Consider the following 23,239-nt stretch of genomic DNA (forward strand, 5'->3'; position numbering starts at 1 on the left):
TCTTGCTGTTTTAATGTAATGCAGACCATCAGAAGTGCTGACGAATACTTTATCTGTCTTTTTTTTTTTTGGCAGCCATATTGATATACTAATATACCCATATACTAAACTCTGAGATTATCAGCAAAGTATTATACATTTTTGCTTGCATAACCTAAGAGCTGCCCCAATGTTCACCTTGACACCTAACCCTAGAGCAAATTATCTAGCCACAAACTTAAACTCCAACTCCCTTGACATGTCAGTCATTTACTATCAAATGCGTCGTTGTGAACCAGAAAGAAAATCTGGACAGGTTTTTCCTCACACAGTGTGTAGAAGAGTTTTACACATTGGTAGATGGTTTCAGACTGAAGGGTTTTATAAAAGTGTTGTTGGGAGTCTGCAGCTGTATGCCTCTGGTCTGGCAAACTATCACTTCCCAAAATAACTCTGGGGTACGTTCCTGTTTCGGACTGGGAAGTGCAAAAATTCCTCTTTCGAAGACAAAGAAAGCAGACGGACAACACCAAGCCTCAAACGCATGCCACACACTTCCTTCTTCTTCTTCTTTTGTTGTTGTTGTTGTACTTCAGTGACTGCATTTTATTGCCACACACCACACTGGATAAATCCTCCAGTATTTTCTTATAATCAATGATGTTTCTAAAAAATAAAAAAATCACATTGTCATAGCATTGTTTTTCTTTAAGAAATTACAAAAACAAAGGTGCTGGAAATATTCAATATCTACACACTTTAAACTTGATGTGTGCCTGACTGTCTCTACTTTTTGAACGCGTGAAAGAAACTTGCACAAGGCGTAGGGAGCCAAAACCGGCTCTCATTCACACTGTTCTAGGCCAGAGCCCTGGCAGCAAGTCTCTGTTTTTATGTCATTTCTCAAATTGCAGTTAATCCATTCATGGAATAATACCCGACTTCAGATTCAGGGAGTGTCCAAGGGCTCGGATCAAAAGAGGGCTTTCCTTGCTTTTTAGTCATTATGAGTCCTAAGGGTGTGTCCTGAGAAACGTTCAAGCAGGATTTCCCTTGAAGTTGGACGGGATTCCGTCTTGGAGAGCAACTCCAGGCTGCCTGGGCGTAAAAATAAACCCACATTTTGGAGTTCCCCCCTCCCAGCCAAACAGGCATCATCTACAGCAGGGGTGTCAAACTCCAGCCGGTGTCCTCAACTTTTAGATGTGCCTCTGCTGCACCACACTGAATAGAACAATTATGTCATTAAGCCTCTGGAGACCTGATCTACATCAGGAGGAGGTAATTGAGCCATTTCATTCCAGTGTTTTGTACCTGTGGCACATCTAAAACCTGCAGGACACTGATTCTTAAAGACTGGAGTTTGACACCTGTGATCTACAACAACTCTTTGGAGAATCAATATGAGCTTCGACAACACTTAATTACCCTTTGAGATCAATAAAGGGGAGTCAGAATTTTGGGGAGTCTCCCCAAAACAGAAAAAACATGTTAGGTATTCTAATATCATTCATAACCATGACCTAAGAATGTTCCTACATCTCATGCGCATCTTCACGCTCCAAAATAGAAACTTTCCATATTTATCACCCTCGTGTTTCTTAAAATTTCCTCTCAGACATTGTCAGACGGTGAGAAATATATATATAGATATATTTTTTTTTTTTGCCTGTGATAACATAAAAAAAAAGAGAGAGAGAGAATAGAAAGTCTATTATTATCCGTCGGCGAGGTGAAAAGCTTCTGGTCCATTCAGTGGGAGAGGGAATCCCTCAACGTCACCAAGGAGACCAAACACAACACATCAAATATGGGCATGTACGTCAGCGGAACTCCGAGGCGGGACTTCGCAGCTAGAAAATGCCTCGCTGGTACTCGCAGCGGATGGCTTCATTCATGAGTACAACATCGTCCACGCTGCACCGTGAAAAAAACCGGCCGGCGTCCGCCACGGGCTTTCCGTTAACGGACCGTATGGATCTATAACCTCGCGGGGTTTTTTTTTTCTCCCTCTTGAACAGCGGATACGTTAGAGAACAACCGGGATTTTTCTTTTTTATTTATTTATTTATTTATTTGTTTGGGTTTTTTTTTTTTTTTTTTTTTTACAAGCCAACCATATCAAAAGCAGACGGAGTTCAGCTGGAAGCGAAAAAGTTTTTTTTGTGTTTTTTTTTTTTGGTTCCACCCCCCTCATCCTCATCGCGAGGAGTTGGATTAAGTTTCTTCATGCAACTTTTTTGGAAAGAGACCAGGACCATCTCGCTGGGGAACAACAAGAAACTGAACGGTAAGAGAAATGACAGGCGTCGGAAGCGTCCACTTTAAAAGTGCGGTCCAAAAACAGCTGGCTGCGGCTGCACACCAGCTCCTTTTGGAGAATCACCATAAGATATATAGATATATTTATATATATATGAACCTTGTTTTCAAAGAAACCTCATCGGGCCTTAGGCGTTCATTAACTTCCTCGCCTGTAACATCATCCGCTCCCCCCCAGCAGCACCTTCTCTCCCTTAGTAACCCTGTCGCTTGCCCCGCCGCTGCAGGTGACACCGTGCGCTCCCTGACTACCGCAGGTGCCGCCTTCTCCTTCAGTCCCTCCGGGGAGATGTACCAAGGGTTTCCCGGCGACCCCGACAGCGGATCCCGTGGAAGCTCGTCTCCGTCCATAGAGTCCCAGTACCTATCCTCGGTGGACTCCTTCGGGAGCCCGCCCACCACCAGTGCTCCGCAGGTAGGCTCGCATGGAGATCTGCTGCTGCTTCTCTTCAGAGAGGATGCAGCAGAAATATTATTATTATTATTATTATTATTATTATTATTATTATTATTATTATTATTATTATTATTATTATTATTATGTCAATAGTGTCATATTTATATAGGCCTAAATAGTGCAAAGGAAACCGGGTCAAACGCGCTGATATGATTTAATTCACCATCTTATAAGTTGAGCCATATGTCGACTGTAAGGAGCAGTGATTCAGTCAAAGTCAAAGTTTCCCGGTGATGTATCTGTTTGCTGGCGGCGGCGGCGCTGCAGCCGCGCTCTCCGACAGCGTGCTCCGCCGACGGCACGCCGCGCCGCAGCTCTGGAACTCCCTACGTAAGCTCCGCTCTCCGCTTCGCCGTGACGTAAATGCGTGTTCTATTTTGGAGCGCTACGTCGCGTTGCCAAGGGGAACACCGGGGGTGTGACGAGGGAGGAGGCGGGAGGAGGGAGGGGAAAGCGTTCACGGAGAGGAGCGATTGGTCGGCGTCGGCAGCCCTCCCGGCCGCCTCCCCACCTCCCCCGATGTCTTCACACGCTTTCAGATGAGCGCTGATGGCAGCCGCTGCTCCTCCTCGGCTCGAAATAAACCAGGAAAAAAAGGACAAGTGACACATCTGAAACCTCCCATTTGCGTTTTTAGACCCATATATAGTTCATTTTGTGCAACTTAGATTGGACAAACCGAAACCTATACGGCCGTATATGTTTTTTTTTGTGTGTTTTGTTTTTTTTTTTGACTGGTTTATTCCAATCTGACCACCTTCATAATCCAACATGTAGGTTCAGCTTTCTAAATCAATGAAGTTTAGCTTGTAGCGTTTCATTTTCAGGGAAATAACTGACATTCAGAAGCATACACGCTTTCTAACGCGACCCTTCTTCCAAGTTGCAGTCAAACTCAGCTCATAATGCCAGTTCCTTAAGAGTTATCCGAGAAACTGATTGCACAAAACCGTTTCATCCTGCGCAAGCATGTGGTGACGGTGCGAAGGAACACGTTGTTTCCACATATTTTGACTTTGTTCCCAAGAGGCTTCACATTTGTTTGTTGCATTTTATTTGGACTCACAAGAGCAATCAATTATTATAGGAGTTAAGCAAGTTTATTGTCAATTTAATGTCGAGCTGGTTGTGAACGACACAGTAATAATAATAATAATAAGAATTTCTTCAAGTCAGTGTCATCAAATAGGGTTTCAGCAAAAATGCGGGATTCATAAAACCGCATCAAAACCAGTTTAGTGCTTTAACTACACGTGGCAGAAAGTCGTGAAGAATTTTGTTGGTTCTAATTTTGATACTTTTGTCGTATTTTCACGATGACAGGATTGTAAAATGTTCATAAAGAGGATGTGAGGAGCCTGATTTAGATCCTCCTTAGAGGATACTGCACCGAGACTGCCAGGTCTCACTGAAAGATCTCTCGACTATCAGACGAAACAATTAAATCTGAGAAGAATCTTCTGAAAGTTTCTAAAGGAAACTAATGCATATGTAGGCTGTGATGTTCCCACGTTTCCTGGCACAACTTCATGAGCCTATCATTAGATTTATATCTAACCTAGATTGATTTATAAACTCTCAAAGCCCTGTTTTTTTTCTAACTTTATCATAGATTACATGGTTTTATTCTATGAGATTGCTGATTTATGAGTTTTGAGTGTCTTTTCTGGTATTGTTTTTAACTGGTCGGTCTAATTTCACAGTGACTGACATCTAAAATCGTTGTGTTTCCCGGTCAGGAGTGTGTTTCAGCGGGTGCTGGCTCGAGCATTGTGGGCAGCGGGCCAGGAAGCGGTGTCGGAGGTGAGATGCCAGGTTCATTCGTGCCCACCGTCACCGCCATAACTTCCAGTCAGGACCTGCAGTGGATGGTGCAGCCAACCCTCATCTCCTCCCAGGCCTCCGGGCAGAGTAGCTCCACTGGCACCTCGACCATGACCCAGCCAGTGTCTCTGGTGGACCCGTACGACATGCCGGGCCCCAGCTACTCCTCGGGGTCCTGTTTCACCCCTCCCGGTTCAGAAACTCCAGTGCCGGCGCCGGGCCCCATCCGGCAGTCCAGGCCCCGCAGCCGCCGTGCACGAGACGAGTCTGTGAGTGAAGATGGAGATGTTGGTGTGTTAGTAAGTCTGTGTGCTTGAGAAGATGTGTATGTTGAGTGAAGGTAAACGATTTGAGCGAGAACAAAGGAAGTCAAATTAAGTTATTGTTAATACTTGTTGACTTTCTGGGTTGTGGTTAATGAATAGAAATGCTACAACTTATCCTGACGGCCTTTTGCACGCGCATTCAAAGAAACAACACCGTAGAGGGTTGTGAAAAAAGAAAAACACTTTGATTTGTCAGCTGGGATTATACTTACACAAGAAAACCCACAAAATCCTACCAAGTATTTTGTCTAATTTCTTGTGCAAATATCTCAGTGCACTTGAAATAATACAGTTAACCTTTCAGGAAGGAATAGGAGCTTCTTTTAATTAAATCGTTTCCTACTTTATAATATTAAAAGTAGATTATTTCACTAGTAACAAAGCAATTTTCCTATGTTGTTGGTGAAACAATCTGGCAGTGGAACTGAAACTTTTTCATCAACGTTAAGGAACTATTTGCTTAAAACAAACGCCTATATTTTAATCAAAAACTACCTGTAAGTTAGTTTTGTCTTATTTCAAATGTACTTATGCATTTTCACTAGAAATTAGACCAAACATACTTGGTAAGATTTTGTATTTTTGCAGTGTGCTTACTGTTATCAATCCAGCTTGTGCTTCTTGTTGTGAGGCTAACAAGAAAAGAAATCTCCAATCCAAGCCGTGTGTCAAAAGGCAGAAATTAGCGTGCTCATCGTAGCGTGTCCAATATGAACGCACACATTTTAAAGTTGGAACCAAAACTTCCGGCCTCTAAATTTACTTCTGTGATTGCAGCTAACACCTGAGGAGGAGGAGAAGAGGCGCGTTCGCCGAGAGCGAAACAAGCTGGCTGCTGCCAAATGCAGAAACCGCAGACGGGAACTGACAGACAGGCTGCAATCGGTGAGTTGAGCCCTGTTGTGGAAGCCGGAATGAGTGATGATCATAATTATGCTGTTTTTCTAAACTCCCATTGCATTGTGAAGTATGTTAATAATGGTTTACATTGGTCCTCGGGGACTTGGATAATAGTAAGTTGTATTCAGCTGTTACGGGAAAGAAATTATGGTTTTGAAGAGCGGCTATTGTACCTGCGCATTTCTGACCTAATTAGGGAACTTATCTGTAAGGCAGCTTACATGTTACCTGCAAGACGTGAGAGCGTTTCCTCTGAGAGAACACAGTTCCAGGCAAACGGCAATAAAAGGAAAGAACTGTTTTGTTCCTGCTCCCAAACTCACATCTTTGAGAAGGAATGAAGGGAGAGACATATCGACCAATTTGCAAAAAAAATGACATTAAGTTTGGTTTCAAGTAGTCAGGCCGATCATTTCAAACCCAAGACAAGCACACCAAGAAGGTGGCATCTTTCAGTTCAACTGAATTAATTCAAAATTAGATTATTTATCCCAAAAGGAAATTAAATGGTGTCTTAACTCATGTCATGCTGTGGATGCTGTGGGCAGACAGTCTTGCAACACGGAGCCTCTTTCTAAAGAGCGTTGCTGCATAATAGTCTCAAGACTGCTGTGCTACGCTAACAGCTCAATTTCCGGGCAGCAGAGACAATGTTCCTGTAACTTGTCCTGCATTACACCATCAGTTGTTGGCAAGCACTGCTAATCCACCACATTTGATTTCGCCACTCTGTCTGCCTTTCTGGTTAGAAAGCCGGGCAGATACACATTGGAGTCTATGTCGTCACGCCATCACTGTTTACCACTCACCTGACGTAGTTTTAAAAAAAATGCAGGACTATCTCCAGATTTTACATCGTCACCTCAAATTAACTGCTAGATGGTCACAAGCCAGTTGGTTGGGGTTCCAGCAGGACGATGAATCCAAACACTAGCTGAAACCGGCAGTTGTGATAAGTGGTCAAAAAGTTTGTCAATGGCTGCAACATGCCTGTGGGATCCCTGTAATCTGTTAAGAAACCTTCGATCAGAGAGTATTGTGGATTAAGGCAGAGCAAATTTCAACTTGTACCCCTAAATGTGGTGCTTAAAAGTAATTGCAGTCTCTTGTTGTTGACTATACCTGTTGATGAAGAGTGAGTGCAAACCTCTGACCAGAACTATAGCTCTTCTCACAAAGATATCCGAGTAGAAAATGGACGCAGCTGACATTGATGTTCCTCCTCTTTCTGCCCACCTTCTACTTCACTTCATCCACCTTTCTCCTGTTCCCCCCTTGTGCCCTCTCGCTCCCTGTAACTCCACACAGGAAACTGACATACTTGAGGAGGAGAAGGCGGAGCTGGAGGCCGAGATCTCCGAACTGCAGAAGGAGAAAGAGCGTCTGGAATTTGTACTGGTGGCCCACCAGCCAAACTGCAAGATCCCGTACCAGGAGCAGGCTCAGCAGGCCTCAGTGCAGTCCCAGCTCGCTCCTCAGAGCCTGCCACCTCCCGTCTCCATTGTGGGCTTGACTGTGAAGGAGGACTCTTTCTATCTCCCTCCTGCCTACTCTGCTCACCCAGGCCCCACACAGCCCCAGCCTCCGTTGCAGCAGCAGCAAGTCCAGCAGCAGCAGCAGCCTCAAGCAGGGATGATGCAGGAGGTAGAGTTTTCTAGTTCTTTCTACGGCTCAGCTGAGCCAGCACCTGGTGGGCCATGCCTTATGGCCAGTGACAGTGGTGGTGGTGTTAACCATGACGATGCCGCCATTGGCAGTTACAACACCTCATACACATCTTCATTTGTGTTCACCTACCCAGAGGGAGCCTGCGGGGTCAGTGCCAACCAGCGGAACAGCAGTAGCGAGCAGTCATCCGATTCCCTGAACTCGCCTTCGCTGCTGGCGCTCTGACTGACCGACAGACACATGCATGCATAGATTACCACTCACAAGCCCAATGCTCACTGGATGCAGAGGCTGACACGAGAACACGCACAGTGCCAATCAGTCTCCCAGATTGAGGAAAAACAAAGTGTCAGTCATTCGAACCTGATTGGGCGGCACATCCGGAAATATATTCCTAACAAGAGCCATAGAAAAAATAAATAAATTGCACATCAGATCGAACCTTTAACATTTGAGCTCCAGCAAAGAATACATTCCTGTTTTGTATTTAGTCGAATAGTTGTAACAGGGCACGATTAACACGTTTCTACAAAAAAAAACCCTTAAAAAGTGCATTACGAAAACCTGCAGAGCCTTGGAAGACTCTTCGAAGCGCTTTAACTTTTCCACATTTTGTCACATTAAACCACCAACTTCAAAGCGTTTCATTGGGACTTTATGTGACTGTCCAGCAGAGAGTAGCCAATTCTTGTAAACTGAAAGGAAACGAACTTCTCACAGATAAAGTTCAAAGAAGGAACGTGCATTTGTAAGACAATCCTTTGGTGGTATTGGTGTCATTTGGCTTACGTCTCTGACAGCCTGGTGCATCTGGAGACTGTAATTGTTGCCCATTCTTCCTTTCAAAATAGCTCAAACTCAGACATATTGGCTGGAGAGCATCAGTGAACACCAATTCTCAGCACCTGTCATGGATTTTGAACTGGACTTAGGCCTAAACTTTGACGGATCCATCGTAAATCAGATGCGTCGGTTGACCTAAGCTCTTCCTTTAAAGCTTTGCTTGTATGTTTGAAGTTATTGAGCTGCTGGAAGGCGAACCTCCACCACAGACTTAAGGCCTATCTGTCTCCTGGGTTTATCCTCCGAGGTTGTTCTGCGTTTATCTCCGTCCATCTGCCAGCCAGCTCTGACCTCGCGCTTGCTTATGCCCCTTTACAGGGCTTGTTAAAAATTGCAAAGGGGTTCTTCCTATGGCTCTCTTTCAACAATTTATCAATCTTGCAATTTTTCTATAAAAGCCATGACTAGTGGGACGCACCACCGGTTGATGTTTAGTAGATGGATCCCCCCACCCGAGCCGTGGATCTTTAAAGCTCCCCCGGAGATACCACGGGCCTCTTGGCTGCTTTTTTGGATATAAAGTGACAAAGTGTGGAAAATTCAAGGCGTACGAAAGCCTTTTTGCCAGGGACTGCTCGTTACCAGTCTAAAGTGCTCTGATTTAAAGAACTGATTCACAATGAATTTTTCTTATTAAAATACTCTCATTGAGTAAAATAGATGTTATTGCTGCACCCCAACACGCACCAGTGCCCCCACCTTGTTCCCTCTGTCGGTTGCCCTTCTGCTAACGCTCTTGCTTTCATTCTTGTCCATTACCTTTTTCTTTTTTCTTTTATTTTTCCTCTCGTCCGCCCTGTTGTTGAATGTATTTGTGCAGATCTGAAATAAGGGACCAAGGACAATTTGTTCGGGGTCTTTTCTTGTGGAAGACAGACACAGCTCGCTCACCCGTAACCCTCCATCTGCTCGGCTGCTCTATATGCTTCTTCATTTGCTGCTTGGACTTGGCAGGTTGAGGATCTGAGTATCACAGCCTCCTCTAAATCTTGTGCTTTCCGTTAAAAAATTTTTTTAAAAAAAATTTAATCTTCCACCGTCTGCCAACCTGCCATGCGACCCATCTCTACCCATCTGTTTTTTTTTTCTCCTCTTCTGTCTCTTTTATTTCTCCCTCTCTCTTTGAAGTCCTCGACCACTGAGAGCCCGGAGAACCCGTCCAGCCCCTGGGACCTTGAGTGAAAAAGCCGACGCAACTAACACTCCCCACTTTTGCACCCCAGTCATTCATGGATCTGGACGTCCAAACGAGAAGAACCTCTCCTTTTTTGGAGCTCACTGCTCAATTCCTTTTTACGATTTGAAACAGCAGCTACACGTACGTCTAGCAACGCACGCGGATGCACAAAGCGCGACACGAAATGCCACTGTCTTCTGCTGAGCCATTTTTCATGTTGTTCGCACGATGAAGATACATTAGATACATCTGCTGTGCTGGAGAGTAAAAAAAGCGAATAGGAACTGAGTGCAGGCATGGAGGACAGACACCTGCGGAGGATATCCTATCATCCAATTTGGGTGTAGATATGATAAAGTAATGGGTGGGCAAGAGAAAAAAGAGAAAAAAAAAGAAAGAAAGAGAGGGACCAAAAAACGAGAGAGAAGCACTTCTGTGGAGATGTGACCTCGGAAAAAAAAACAAACAAACAAACAAAAAAAACCGTCTTCACATTAAAGAAACTCAACGCCCGGGGCTTTCAAGTCTCTGAAATCTGAGGTTTAGCTGCAGCAACTCAGTTTTATCAGATGTGAATCAATGCATTCATACATAGGAGGGACTTATATCTATTTTATTATTATTTTTTTTTAAAAAAAGTGTTTCAGACAACCTCTAAACGTTGGGCTCGGTGGCCTCTGCTTCCTGTCCCCTGTTCTCCCTGTGCGGAGCTGAGGAGGCGTTTATTGTCAGTGGGTGGTCCACTCTGAGGCACCCGGCCCGTTTATTTCTTTCTTTATTGAGGTTGAAACGACGATCCGAGCACAAGGCAAGACCCGGAAAGAAGAAAAAAAAAACAAAAAAAAACAAGTGGAGAGAGAGAACACGGGGCTGATGTTGTGGAGTGAGCGTCCTTTTTCTTTCGCCTGTGAATTTGTACATTTTTTTTTCCTCTGTATTGTTTGAGTGAAAACTGTTATATATTTCAGTGTTTGTTTATGTGACTCATTGTTCTTGCTTTCTCTTGTACCGTTGCCATTTTTTTAATAACTATTATTTTTAAATTTCCGTTTTGTTCAACTTATTCGGGAGATTTATTCATAACTGTTAACTATTACTGTTTTGCAATGTAGCTAGTTTGTTGTTTTTGTTTTTATTTTATTTTGTTATATTTTCATTTGGCAACTTAGGAGGCATATTATGTGCACTACAAAAAAAAAGAAAAAAAAATTGAATTAAACGTTTATATGCATATACATTTAAACGGTAACATGTACATGTATACGTGTTATGTACCATGATTGTAATGTATGAATGTCTGCAGATATAAATGGAATATTTTTGTCAATGAAGAACAAGGTAAAAGTACAAAAATAATAATATTAAAAAAACAACATATTTTTATAAAGCAAGAAAAAAAATTTGAATTTAAAATACTGCCCTGTCCCTGAACATGAAGCACGATGTCACTGCCTTTGTCAATGTGTATTTATGTTTTATAAACAATATAAAAGCACTATCCAATTTACATTTATTGTATGTTTATAACAATGATGTTGGAAGATTGTGGTTTTTGTTTGTGAGGTCTGTCCCAAAGCTACTGACCCCTTCATGCCTCTAGTGAGTGAATGTCAGCAGATGTATTTGTAACTTGGTTCAGTTTTAAAAGGTCAAAGTTTCACACGCATACACGCACAATGCATATCCGCCCTCCACCATCGCCTTGCAAATTTCCAGAAATGTTTGTTTGAAGGATAATATTTAGTAAAATGTGTTCCCCAAAAAGCTTAAAAAATGTTGTTTGCAAAAAAAAAAAAAGGCTTTATTTTGATCTAATAAACTTGCTTATTGAAAGACATCAGCATCATTAAGGGTTTCTGCAAGGTTTTGAGAAGTCAATAAAAATTCAAAATTTCATATGTGCTAATTAGCCATTGAAGTCTTAAATATACGCATAAAAAAATCCCAATTTGGTCTCAAATTATATTTGGTTATGTCTTAAATTTGTACATTTATTCAGTTGTTTCTTGCACCATCTTCTTTTTATTATGTTATTTCTTGAGAGACGTGCTGGAAACATTTGTTTCTTCTCTTAATTGTCACTCTTGCTGAGAAACTGAGGCGCTAGCACATTGTTGGAAAACTATAAATCCCACAGTGCGTGGAATGAATAAGCCCAGTCAATGGAAATTGTACCATTCAGATATTCAGCTTTTCCTGCAAACCTGCAAAGAATTATTGTTTTAAAAGTGGATAATTGTAAGTTTAGGCAAAGAAAATCCAAACGGTTTGTGTTAGGTGAGCCACTACCTACTCCTTCTTCAGCATGGGAAAAGGTACATTTAAGTTAACTTGAAAACAGGGACTTTAATAAGGCTAAAATATGTTGTAAGCTACAGTCGTGAAGATAGTTATTTACTGTATTAAGATGTTGAAGTTGGGTGGGGATAAATGGAAAAGTCAAAAAACTCAAATTTAGGCTTAGAAAGTTAGATTTGTCTTGCTTAAGCTATGGAGTAAGTGGGGGAGGGGGACACCTGAGTGATTATAGTAAGAAAAGTGTCTGAATATTTTTCTTTTATCTACTTTTGGAACAGCATTGTTCCAATAAATGTCATAAATGTCACCAAAAACTTTCAGAAACCCTGGACAAGTAACGTGATTGTTTGCTCCATCTTGGCTCCTGGTGGTCAGAAAAGGGGCAGACCTCATATTTTATTTTATTTTATTTTATGCTATTTTATTTTATTTTATTTTCTCTAATCTTGAATAAGGACTGTGTAAAAGTGCTGGAGATGCCTTTTTTTTTCACTTTCCCAAAAAATGCAAATGTGATGACAAATTATGTACTGGTGTCAGAGTAAGCATAAAATATATTCAACAGTTCTCATGTACATAGGTTTTCGTGGTGCTACATATACTATACGAGGCAGATCAGAAAACGTGGTGGTGGAGTTTAGTGGTGGAAAGGCTGCACACTGCCATTGCTGTGGCTCAAAGTGAATGGAAAGTCCTGCTTGCCTGATTTTCTTTATTTAGACTGGAAACAAGAGGGAGGGATGTTTGTTTGTTTGTTTTTTGTTTGTTGTTTTTTTTTAAGAGTAAAAAGTCTGCGATCCAAGAGGTTAATTCCCACTGCCTGCTTCTTCAGGGTACCAAATTGATCTCTGAAAGTCCCTCCCTCTCTTGCTCTGTCAGCAGGTATGATTTCATCTGTTTAAGTTTGCTTTAAATGCCTGTATGTTTACAGTCGAAAAAGAGAAAGAGCGCTTTGCCAAACGATTGGAAATGGAGACGTTACAGAAGGAAAACGAATGTATAGGCAGCTTAATAAATCCGAGACAGACAGCCTGCCTGCGTCTACATGTACTGTAATGCTGCAATAGCATTAACTGAATAAGAGCTTTCCTATTTTTCTATGATGGGGTGAATGTTGCTACGTGTTTCTATTTTTCCAGAGTGCTTCGTTCGCCGCTCACATTATCCCTGTCATGAAATGCAATACTTACAGTCTGAACTTAATGTAGCATATCCTGCAGTAATTAGACACACTGCTACTCTGTGTCAAGTGTGATGATGTATTGCTATACCTATCCACTTTTGTTACAGTATTAAATATAAATACGTAAATAAATATTCAAAGTGGCATTTATTTTGAGACAATCTAACTGAAAAAGCGATAGCTCAGAGGTGTACGTGTTTTTTTTTTTTAATTTACTGATGATGAACAGTTTTCAGAAAACTTTTTATTGTCTTTACAATTTCTACTCCTTTTTTTTTATTTTTTTTTATCTAGGAGCAAAACATTTACCATTTAGTGCTCTCCGAATATATAGAAACAAAAACAAATGTGAAATATTTTCGAACTTATGCCCAAAGAAGATTAATTTAAACATGTTACTTGAGGCGCATGGATGAGAATATGTCGTGTTCAGGAGTGTATTTGTTTGTTACTCCTGAAAATATATATATATATCTTTACAGAGCAGAAATATTTACAGTTTTTCCTCGCTGACTCTTTCTGTGCAGATATTAGCCTCTGATCCTATTTAATGTTATGAAAAGTTTACATTATAACATTTTTCCTCTTGATTGTAAAATGCCGCGGGAGCTTCAGCTTTTACTGATGGTTACACTACCATTTGAAATTTGTGAAGAAAACGTAAATAAAAATCATATTATAAAATGCATTTTTCTCAAGCTTTTTATTTGTTTATTTTGTCCTATTTTTTATTTATATGTTTTAAGCTACATATATGTGACACATATGCTTAATTTGAAATAAGAATCTTTAAAATGAATCTTTCATTTAATGGCATAGCCTCACATTGAACGCAAATCTGATTTTCAGTTTGAGCACCTTTATTTTCTGGGGTAGAAATCAAACATTAAGCAAAAAAAAAAAACAAATTGTGTGACCTCGTGGGGAATATGAATCTATATCGCCATCTATCGTCAATGAATCAGAACTGCACCCACCGTCGAAGCCCATATCACCGGAAATTGCGTCACCCTTCATTACAAACATGGCGACCGTGACAACAGGTGAGAGCGTCAAGGCCCGGCGAGGCGGACACAATACTTGACAAAAACAGTAAAATACTCGTGGAAGCGTTTGTGAGACAGTGTCAGTTGTTAACTGTGTCACGGCGTCGGCGGTATTTCTTGTTTGCAGTTTGTGTCGCTAACGAATGCTAGTTTCTTTTATGTAGCGGCTAAACGATGCTAACATGTATCTGCTGCTGCTGGTGGGTTTTTCTTAACGTCTCATTTCATCTATGGACGGAACAACCAGCAGCGCAGAGCTGCTTCTTCGTTTGTTAGGTCAAGCGGGAGAACGCGTTTGCAAGCCGTGCTGTGGTCAAGATTTTAAAGACTAATTTTCATAATTAAGTGGTGGAGATTTCTCTCAGTTTTGCTCAAAGTAGCGCGACATAATAATTATAAAATGGCTTCATATGTTTTTTGTATGCCAAAGATGAAAGATGACCAAGCCCAGTTCTTTGTCTTTGTGGCATTTAAATTATACGCTTCTATTTTGAAAGACTCGTGTAAAAGCATCCTAGTTGTGACGTATTTGTGTCTGCGCTTTATTCTTTAAGAGCCTGAGTGTTCACAAATAACTTTGCAGAACGGCACTATTCCTCCATCTTTATTTGTTTGGTAGTTTTCCCAAGATTACATGGTTGGGGCAGAAATTGAGCTTATGAAATGTAAACAGTTCTAGGGTCAACATTTCCTCCAAAAAAGCGTCTTTTTGACTATTAAGAGCCAATCAAAATGTGGGAAATTGTGGACTCCGTGGGTGTCAGATGGTAATTTAGCCAGGGTGAGAGTTGCCTCCATCCTCAGCTCATCGGTTAGCCAGAGAGTGTTGGCTGGTTATTGTTGTGGCAGCTGTTCTCTGCTTCCTTCACTCTGTCACTGTAACTAAAGATGTTTCATCACTGGTGGTATAAATAACCTCCAGCTGCTTATGGTCAGCATGTGTTAGTCCTCCACATACCGCTGTCTGCTTCAGTTTGCGTCTCCCACTGGGGTTTGGTGAGAGCCAGCTTCCCTCACTGTAGTCTGCACTGATACTGGCAACCATCAATTCATAGTTTGAGAGAGCAGATGACTTTTTGTTTCCTTGCCCATTTGTGCCAGTTTTTATTTCATCGTTTGCATTTCACCTCTTTACGTTTTAAAACTGAAAAGTCTTGGTTTTTTATCATATCTATATATATATATATATATATATATTTATATATATATATATATATATATATATATATATATATATATATATATATATATATATATATATATTCTTTTTTTTTTTTTTTTTTTTTTTTAATTATTTGCTTTGTTTTTGTCCAAAGCCACCTCGGAGTGGATTCAGTTTTTTAAGGATGCAGGGATTCCTGCCGGCCTCGCTGTCACCTATGCAGTTTCCTTTGTGGACCACAGGTAACTTAAAGTCTTCATGAACATGTTACTACAGACGTATCGGTCAGAAAATCACTGACTCTGTAAAGGTCTGATGTTCCAAAACTGATTTTCGCTGATTCCAATTCCAGCCAACAGATTGTTTTTTTTCTACTTTCTTTCTATATGAAAAAGAATGATAAAATCTTCATAAAATGTGTATTGTAAATGAAAAAGGATTTTCCTAAAAAGAGGAGAAGGTTACAGATTCTCTTTCCCTGTGTGCGACATTGGAAATCCAATTTCATGAAGTACTCCAGTTTCTAAGACAGAGGAAACTGTTTAAACGTGCTGAAACAAATGATAGAATAGATATTTTCTAGTACACCAGACAAAAATGTAAATCCAACAATTATATTTACTCCCATTTTGTAATGAGCTGAGCTCAAACATCCAAATCCTTTTCTATACATTGTTCAAAAAATGTCCAAGTCTGTGTTATTGAGCGCTTCTCCTTTGCAGAGAAAATCCATCCCACCTCGCAGGTGTCGTATAAAGATGCTGATTACGCATTGTTATTGGACAGGTGTGTGTGTGTCAGGTTGGCTACAATTAAAGATCTGTCATCAGTTTGTGTGCTGTTAAGCAGGATTTCAGCGGAAACTCGTTGCAAAAACATGAAGTTTTGATGTTTTTAAACTACTTTTTCTCACTATGTTACTGACTAGTGCATGAAGCATTACTGACGGTTTAGCAGAACTGTTGTGTTCCCGTTGTCCCTCTAAACTAAGTACATTTTTTTGTAATCTGTGAGATTTCAAACAGCTTGACAACTTTTAAAATCCAGCTGATCCTGTAACCGAAGTCAAAAGTGGAAAACAGCTGTTCAGTGGCATATAAGTAAAACAAGAAGATTGCTTTATTTATTAAAAGCTTTTAATAATTTTTTTCTTCCTCTGACTTTTCTGTTTTCTTCGCTGACAATTTCACAACTGAAGGATGTTGTTTTTAGCACCAGTTGAGAGTGTTTATAGTGCTTAGCTGTGGTGAAAACATGAGATCCAATTTTTAGTTTCCAATCGTTCGATGTCCAATCAAAGCCAGTCTAACAGAAAATCAAATGATTCATCTTGGCAGCCAGTTTCTCAGCACATTTCTTTCTTAAAGCAACACTTTATGTATGTATCATCTTCATAATGTTTGTATCTGGTTTTGCTTGCACTATTCTGTCAGAATCCAGAAGAACATGCTAATGGACCTGAGTAAAGACATCATGATGGACCTCGGCATTACAGTCATCGGAGACATCATTGCCATTCTTAAACATGCCAAACAGGTGCACAGGCAGGTGAGGCAAGAATCCATGTTTATCTTTCAGTTCCTTGGCTGTTGAGTTTTACTTTACCAAGCACTTGCCAATGAAAACATTTGAACACAGTCTAAGGGATATAAAGTGCTGTGAAAAAGCCTCCCTCATACATATGTTTATTATTATGTTTATTTTTTCTGTTTAAGTGCTTTAGAGTTTCTTGTCATGAACACAATTTTTAATTCTGTGTTTAAAAGTAAATCCCACCTGAAGCTTAAAAATTAGTTCCTGAGATTATAAACTTTATCAAATTGAATAAACTGAACTGGACTCTAGTAAAGTTAGTGGTCTGTATTTGTCGGGTTAGGCTATGTCAACTGCGGCATGTTAAATATACCTACAAACTATCTAGCACAAATGGGGGAAAAAAAGAAAATCAAACATAATCACACGTTTTATTCTTGTTAATTTGCTTATGATAGACTTAAGAGAAGAGTTGGCAGCTTACCTTGTTGAGGAAAGAAATGAAGTAAAGGGCAGAGGTTAGACTGTAACAAGTATGGGCATAATAAATGTGCATTCAGCCCCCCTGTGCTCCTCTCCTGTCAGTCACACATCCCAGATGACTAACTGGAGCTGGAAGATGTTAAAAAGATAAAAACAGCGGAAGTTACACTCCTTACTCAAATTATAATTTTTTAATGTTTTCATCTAAAAACAAAAGCAGTAAAATCTTGTTTAGAATGTCAGATTTACTTCCGGGCTATGATTACAGTTAATTAGTCGGGTTGCATCAGGCTTGGACACAATGTGCACTGGCTCGAGGCGGGTCTGGTTTGATGGGGTTTTTTAGGTCTGATCTAAATTCTTATTTCCTGCTGGTGTTGTTTTCTCAGGACATGTGCAAAATGGCAGCTGAGGCCATCACCTCAGGACAGACCAGTGTCCAGGCTGAGCTCAGACGAACGGCCAAGTCTCGTGAGTAATGAAAATTTGATTAGATTTTTCTGTACGAGGCGGAGACCACAATACTGAGCACGACGTCAACAGAAGACAAAGGTTACAGGCAACGAAACAAAGGATTTGTTAAGCAACAAAACAACTTGCAGCACCATACGAAACAGACCTGAGCAGCAGCATTCAAAAATAACATCCAATGAAACTGGATGACTGTAGCGCAACTCTTTTTTTCGGCATCAATAAATGCAGAACTCTCTTACGGAGGTTTGGGTTTTCATTCCTGCCTCTAAAGTTAGCTCTGTGTCTCTTTCTGCTGGACTTTATAACCAATTTCAAATGTTAAAAATCAAGGCTCCAAGAAGTCTGCAAATATTCGTAATATTGCATCTTATAAAAACGACTGGTGGTGACATGAAAGAAACAAAGAGCTCGACAGAACCTTCTCTTAGTGAGCACATCCTGGGTGAAATCCGTAAAATCCATCATAATTTATAGCATCCACACTTGTGTGAAATGCTTCCAGTCAGTCCAGAAAATTGTTCTTGTACAGCTTCCCATCTTTTTAGTTTTTTTTTTACCAACTTTGACCTTTTTATTTTTAAAACCACTTTTTAGCTCAACTTTACCAGTGAGGGTGCAGATAAAAGTTAAGTGCTCTTCAGTTAGCACTCCTGTCCCAGCAGGCCACTCTGCATGACGTTCCATCACATTCTTCTCCATGAATACCTGATCAATCTGTCAGCCCACCCAGAAGCCAGATGGAGAACTGCTTGAATCATTATGTGTTGTGTTAGCAGTAACTACACTGGCGCTGACGATCCACACACAGCGTTTGCCATAGATCAGATGACGAGGTTAGGAAATCAAGCTTTTTGTTTTGATAAATATTTTTACTTATTTCTTGTAATCTTTTATTTTGCCACTACAGCAAAGGTGGATATGTTTTTTTTTATTTATATAAAAGGAGTCAAATTTATGAAACTTTGAATCAAGATTATTCCTTGTTTTCTATTTGTTTACTAAACTATATGGTAATCAAAAAGAAAAAGTGGCCTGTGTGCATATTTAGTTAAACTGGATGAAAAATACAAAATAAAAACTATCATTTGAAACAGTGCAGCCTGAAAGGAATTCAGGTAATATTTTGTTCTCTTGATATTATAGATCTTATTAAACAGATTGAAAAATGAGTTAAGATCCTGGACTTTTCAGTACGACTGACTAGAAAAAAACTTTTGCCACATGTTTCCCCACAAAACTCATCGTGTGATTTCTGTTGTCCTTGTAGGTTCTCTGTGCTGGTTAAGAGTTCATATTGTATTAGATTTAATATTTTCTGCCACAAAGTGTTTTGTGCAAGTTAGACATCTTGAAAAAGGTGAAGATGAACCGTAATTGTATAGTTTAAATATATCCTAACGACATTTGCATTTCTGGCTTTTCCATAGTTGATTTAATTTAATAATTTGGGGTAAAAAAAACTGTGACAATATTGACAATTTGTCATACTTGTGTGTTTTTACAGCTGCTACTCGTATGATTGCCAACGCTTTGAGCCATGATTCCCCTCCCGCCACGCCAGTCCGCCGACCCATTGACAACCGGCTCTCAGTCACAGTGTCCAACTCGCAGGCAAACAAGAACAGCAAAGCAGGTAGAAGACATGTTTGAATTAGTATTTATTTTTTCATTTAGTTGTTCTTCCTGCGGCGCCGTTTGATCCCCGTGTCTTTTTCCAGTCGTAAGCCAGCCAGCCGACGAGGGGAAACCTGCAGCAAAGCGCCGACGTGTCACAGCTGAGATGGAAGGCAAGTACATCATCAACATGCCAAAGGGCACCACGCCACGTACACGTCGAATCCTGGCCCAGCAGGCCAAGAAAGGTAGGCCTGACCCCGCGGTCTTGCCGACAGCCTAACTAACCAACAGCAGCACTCAACTAATCAACTCTAAATGCCCCTTTCAGCTTCACTAATATTCCTAATCAGGGTAATTGTTCTTCCTTCATTTCTTAATATCTCTGACCTCACAAACTATCTGCAAAATCTGAATTCTTTGCCTTTGCTTCATCCTTGAAGAAATTTCGAAAAGTTTCCTAAAGAGCACTTAGAGTTTTCAAAATAATTTCTTCAAATCAATATTTTCTTATGCTGTTCTTCCTTCATTCTTGACACTTTTTGAACACTCATTCTTAAAATATTTATGGCAGCACTTTTTTTTTCTCATTTGCGAAGAGAAAACACATTTTCCAGTAGCGCACCTAACACATCAAAACGAAAAATAAAGTGTTAAAATTCAGCCCCAGAGTTGACTAATTGAGGATTTTCAGTTTAGCTCTGTTTTAAAGAAGCACTATTACTTTTTAGTCTCAATGAACCCTGAATGTAGAAGAAGTGACTTTTTACACTGTGGCTCCCAAAAGCATTCACACCTCTTAACCATTTTCACTTTTTGTTACTGCCATAAATTTGTTTTTGTGAAATATCTCTAAAATCAAAGTAATAAAAAATGTTTCATTGAATCATATGAACAGTAGGCCTTAAATGTTACATTTGAAATACAATTTTCCAGTTTTTTTGTGTGGATCTTGAATTCCTAAGATGCATCTTAATTTGTGAGTATGTTGCTTCTTGTATTTTTTGTTTTTGTTTTAATTTATTATTTCTTAAGTAATGTCCTGATAGCATTAGTTTGTTCTCAAAGGACTTTCAATTGCTATGCATGGAAATTCAATAAATTATAATATTTCACTATGTCCAACACCAAGTTAAACAAATTTGGATGAATTATACAAAGACTTGTTTTGACATCCGTGGCAGAAAAGGGTTCAGTAAACCTTTTGTCTAGCCATTTATCTTATATAACTGAGAAAAAAATAACCTTGCATAAGTGTTAACTAGGGCTGGCAGATGTGGCTTAAAAATGAAATGTATATATTATTTAATACTAAATTCAATTCATAATTTTAATCAATGTTTTTCCTCATTTTAATTCTTAAAATGAATTTAAATGATAAAAAATATTTTTTTAAAAACGTATTTAAATAATTTTTCTTTGAGTCGACCTGAATTCAAAGGCAAACTAAATAGAAATTGTAAAACACGCTTATCAAGCAAGATGGTGGTTCTTGGGTGGGCTGACATTGCTCTGATCAATGAAAAGCTAAGATGAAAAAAAAAAAATCATAATTTTCCTAAAAATTCATCTCCAGAAAGAGAGCATTGAGTTCATCACTCAGCCCTAGTTTCATAAGCTGTGACCTTTTCTGTTTGACAGAAACGGTTTGTTTCTCTGAAACAGGCTTGAAGCGTACCTCTGTGTTTGAAAGACTTGGAGCCGAGTCGATGGCAGACACGACGACCAGTAACAGCAAGGTGAGTGTGGTCGCCGTGACTTCCAAATGCAGCCTGGAGTAAAGCTGTGACCTAACCTCGGCGTGTTCTGGCAGCCCACCGGGGTGTTCAGCCGCCTGGACAAGGGGGGCGAAAGCGGAGCGACGCCGAAGCCGGGAAACACGGACGCAAACATGGATGAAGATGACGAGGACACCGACGGCGAGGGCTCTGTCCTGCAGTATGCCGGCGTCCTCAAGAGACCCACACCGACGAAGAAGAAAGCGCCCGCTTCCAAGACGCCCCCGACCACCCTGCGCCGCCTGGGTGGGAAATTCAAGCGGCTACCCTCCGATGCTCCCACCTCCTCTTCTACCTCACCCCCAAACGGCCTCCCGCCGGCCAAAATCAGCATTCTTCAGAGACTGGGCAAGCCCCCCGCCACAGGCGCTGCAGTGACGCCAACGTCCACTGACACTCAGGACAACAGAGTGACGAGCACCAGATCCAGAGCACTGGAGAAATCCACTTCAGCCAGTTCAAAGGTCACCAGCAGCAACAGCCCAGGGGGAGGAGGGGAGTCTGCGGGGGCCAAGATGGACGTCAAGGCTGTCAGTGTTTTCAAAAGACTGGGCAGCAAGAAACCCTAACACCATGATTCAGACTCTTACTACAGAGTTTGCAGCCATCCTCCTTCTCCTCCGTTCAGGAAGGAAAGTTGGTATTATTATTATTATTATTTAATGTTTTTTTTTCTCCTGCTGCCATTGATGAGTCACTTTTATTTGGTCTTGGGACTTTTATTTAACAGCTTTAGTAATGCCGTGTTTTTATGTGGCTTTTTTTTTTTTAATCATGTCATATCAGTCTTTTCTGTATTTTATATGTTAAATTATGTTCATGAGCTGAAATGCTGTTTTAATTTTCCCTGTTTACTCAACATACAGGTGCATCAAAACGAGTTGGAATGTAATCAAAAGTCATTTATTTTCATCACTCAGTTCAAAAAGATAAACTCAGATATATATTCATTCCACCCACAGTGATATTCTTCACTATTTTATTTCAGTTCTCTTTAATCCTAATCCTAGAATTTAGTGTAATCAGACACCAAACCATTTAAAAAATATTTTTAATACAGATTACAGAAAAGTTTCGCTTTTTGAATTGAATTCATGAAATCAGCTTTTCGGTGATAGTCTAGCTATTTTAAATGCACCTGTGTAAAGACTGCTGCCTGTACTCCCATTTAACAATCCTTAGACTATGCGTAATTGTTGAAAATTTCCTAAAAAATAATGTATTAGCTGGATAAATTTAGATTAGCTCTCAGCAGTTAGACACACTACACATCCTGAGATGATTAAGGAATTTAAATGTGTTCTCCCGACCTGAAAATACCTCCTGCACCATGATCATCATCAAAAGCTTCTGAGCTTTTTTTTTAGCAGATATAAAAAAAAAAGAAAAATCATGCTGATGAATCCTCATTGAACCCTGAAGACTCGAAGAGCAACATACCTTTGCTTCAGTGCTTTGTTGGAACGGTAGTAGCACCTTTTATCCTTTCGACCTGGGCGTTTTCTACAGCCTACTTGAACCCGTGTGAGTAGAAAACCTGCTCTGATTTTTGTATTTCCACCTGGATGCTCTGGTGTAGAACATCATAGATGACATCAGTTCACCGTAGATAGTTCGCCTCAGTCCTCTTAGAGATTGTTCGAAGCTGCAGTTGGTTGCACTGTAAATATTTTTAAATGTTTTTATGGTTTAAAGGACAAACAAAGTAGAGCAAAAAAACATCAGCGTTGATGGTTTTGTTTTCTTTTGTTTTTTAAGATATTGAGGGGAAAAAAATGTTCTGGTTTCGAACAAATTGTGCTTGAAAAATAATAGAAATGTTATATTCAATGTCTGCATTAGCCTATGAAGGCAAAGTGATCACCCGTTTCCTATGAAAACACTTGAGCACCTCATTTATCAATAAACCTTTTCAACCTCCGGTCTGCACGTGCTGATTTTTATTTTTTAACAGTGACATCAATAGAGACACTTCATCTCCATGGGGGAAAAAAAGCATTTAAAATTTCTGCCATCTGTTGCTTATCACTTAAATTCTCAGAAATCATCTCACTTTAAACGTAAGATAAAAACATCAGTGGATTTTTAAACAGAATTCCTGTTTAAAGCGGTCCTAGCTCCAAATTTGCACTCAATTTAAGTCGTTGCAAAAAGGCAAAACGGCCTCTGCTT

The 23,239-nt window shown here is 40.2% G+C and overlaps 2 protein-coding genes across 7 annotated transcripts; both read left to right on the forward strand.

The window, feature by feature from the left end:
* Positions 1–2,110: 2,110 nt before the first annotated feature.
* On the forward strand, positions 2,111–9,999 carry fosb (FBJ murine osteosarcoma viral oncogene homolog B). Of its 4 annotated transcripts, none has more exons than XM_055045580.1 (6): positions 2,113–2,269; positions 2,529–2,716; positions 4,498–4,881; positions 5,686–5,793; positions 7,117–7,452; positions 7,610–9,999. In XM_055045580.1, exons 1-6 carry the CDS (start codon positions 2,209–2,211, stop codon positions 7,673–7,675), a joined length of 1,143 nt encoding a protein of 380 aa, XP_054901555.1. In that variant the 5' UTR covers positions 2,113–2,208; the 3' UTR covers positions 7,676–9,999. The 4 variants fall into 4 exon arrangements, with proteins under 4 accessions (XP_054901553.1, XP_054901552.1, XP_054901555.1 ...); XM_055045581.1 differs by having other exon boundaries at positions 9,448–9,999; XM_055045578.1 differs by having other exon boundaries at positions 2,111–2,269; positions 4,498–4,851; positions 7,117–9,999.
* A 3,995-nt stretch (positions 10,000–13,994) lies between these two features.
* Positions 13,995–22,992, forward strand: cunh19orf47 (chromosome unknown C19orf47 homolog). 3 transcript variants are annotated; one of them, XM_055045731.1, is made up of 8 exons: positions 13,995–14,020; positions 15,340–15,427; positions 16,619–16,733; positions 17,591–17,672; positions 19,180–19,308; positions 19,394–19,537; positions 20,931–21,028; positions 21,103–22,992. In XM_055045731.1, the coding sequence occupies exons 1-8, from the start codon at positions 14,002–14,004 to the stop codon at positions 21,634–21,636; spliced, it is 1,209 nt and encodes a 402-aa protein (XP_054901706.1). In that variant the 5' UTR covers positions 13,995–14,001; the 3' UTR covers positions 21,637–22,992. The 3 variants fall into 3 exon arrangements, with proteins under 3 accessions (XP_054901706.1, XP_054901707.1, XP_054901708.1); XM_055045732.1 differs by having other exon boundaries at positions 20,955–21,028; XM_055045733.1 differs by having other exon boundaries at positions 19,394–19,462; positions 20,955–21,028.
* The last annotated feature ends 247 nt before the right edge of the window (positions 22,993–23,239 follow it).

This window comes from Poeciliopsis prolifica, unplaced genomic scaffold, assembly GCF_027474105.1.
Source record: "Poeciliopsis prolifica strain line A6 unplaced genomic scaffold, Auburn_PproV2 SCAFFOLD022, whole genome shotgun sequence".
NCBI lineage: Eukaryota > Metazoa > Chordata > Actinopteri > Cyprinodontiformes > Poeciliidae > Poeciliopsis > Poeciliopsis prolifica.

Excerpts from the sequence above, each read along its gene's own strand:
- fosb (XM_055045577.1), top strand. The coding sequence starts at position 2,209 with ATGCAACTTTTTTGGAAAGAGACCAGGACCATCTCGCTGGGGAACAAC. Across the intron at positions 4,882-5,685 it reads ATGGAGATGTTGGTGTGTTA|CTAACACCTGAGGAGGAGGA; the intron begins GTAAGTCTGTGT and ends CTGTGATTGCAG. Across the intron at positions 5,794-7,116 it reads TGACAGACAGGCTGCAATCG|GAAACTGACATACTTGAGGA; the intron begins GTGAGTTGAGCC and ends AACTCCACACAG.
- cunh19orf47 (XM_055045731.1), top strand. Across the intron at positions 15,428-16,618 it reads GTTTCCTTTGTGGACCACAG|AATCCAGAAGAACATGCTAA; the intron begins GTAACTTAAAGT and ends CTATTCTGTCAG. Across the intron at positions 16,734-17,590 it reads CCAAACAGGTGCACAGGCAG|GACATGTGCAAAATGGCAGC; the intron begins GTGAGGCAAGAA and ends TTGTTTTCTCAG.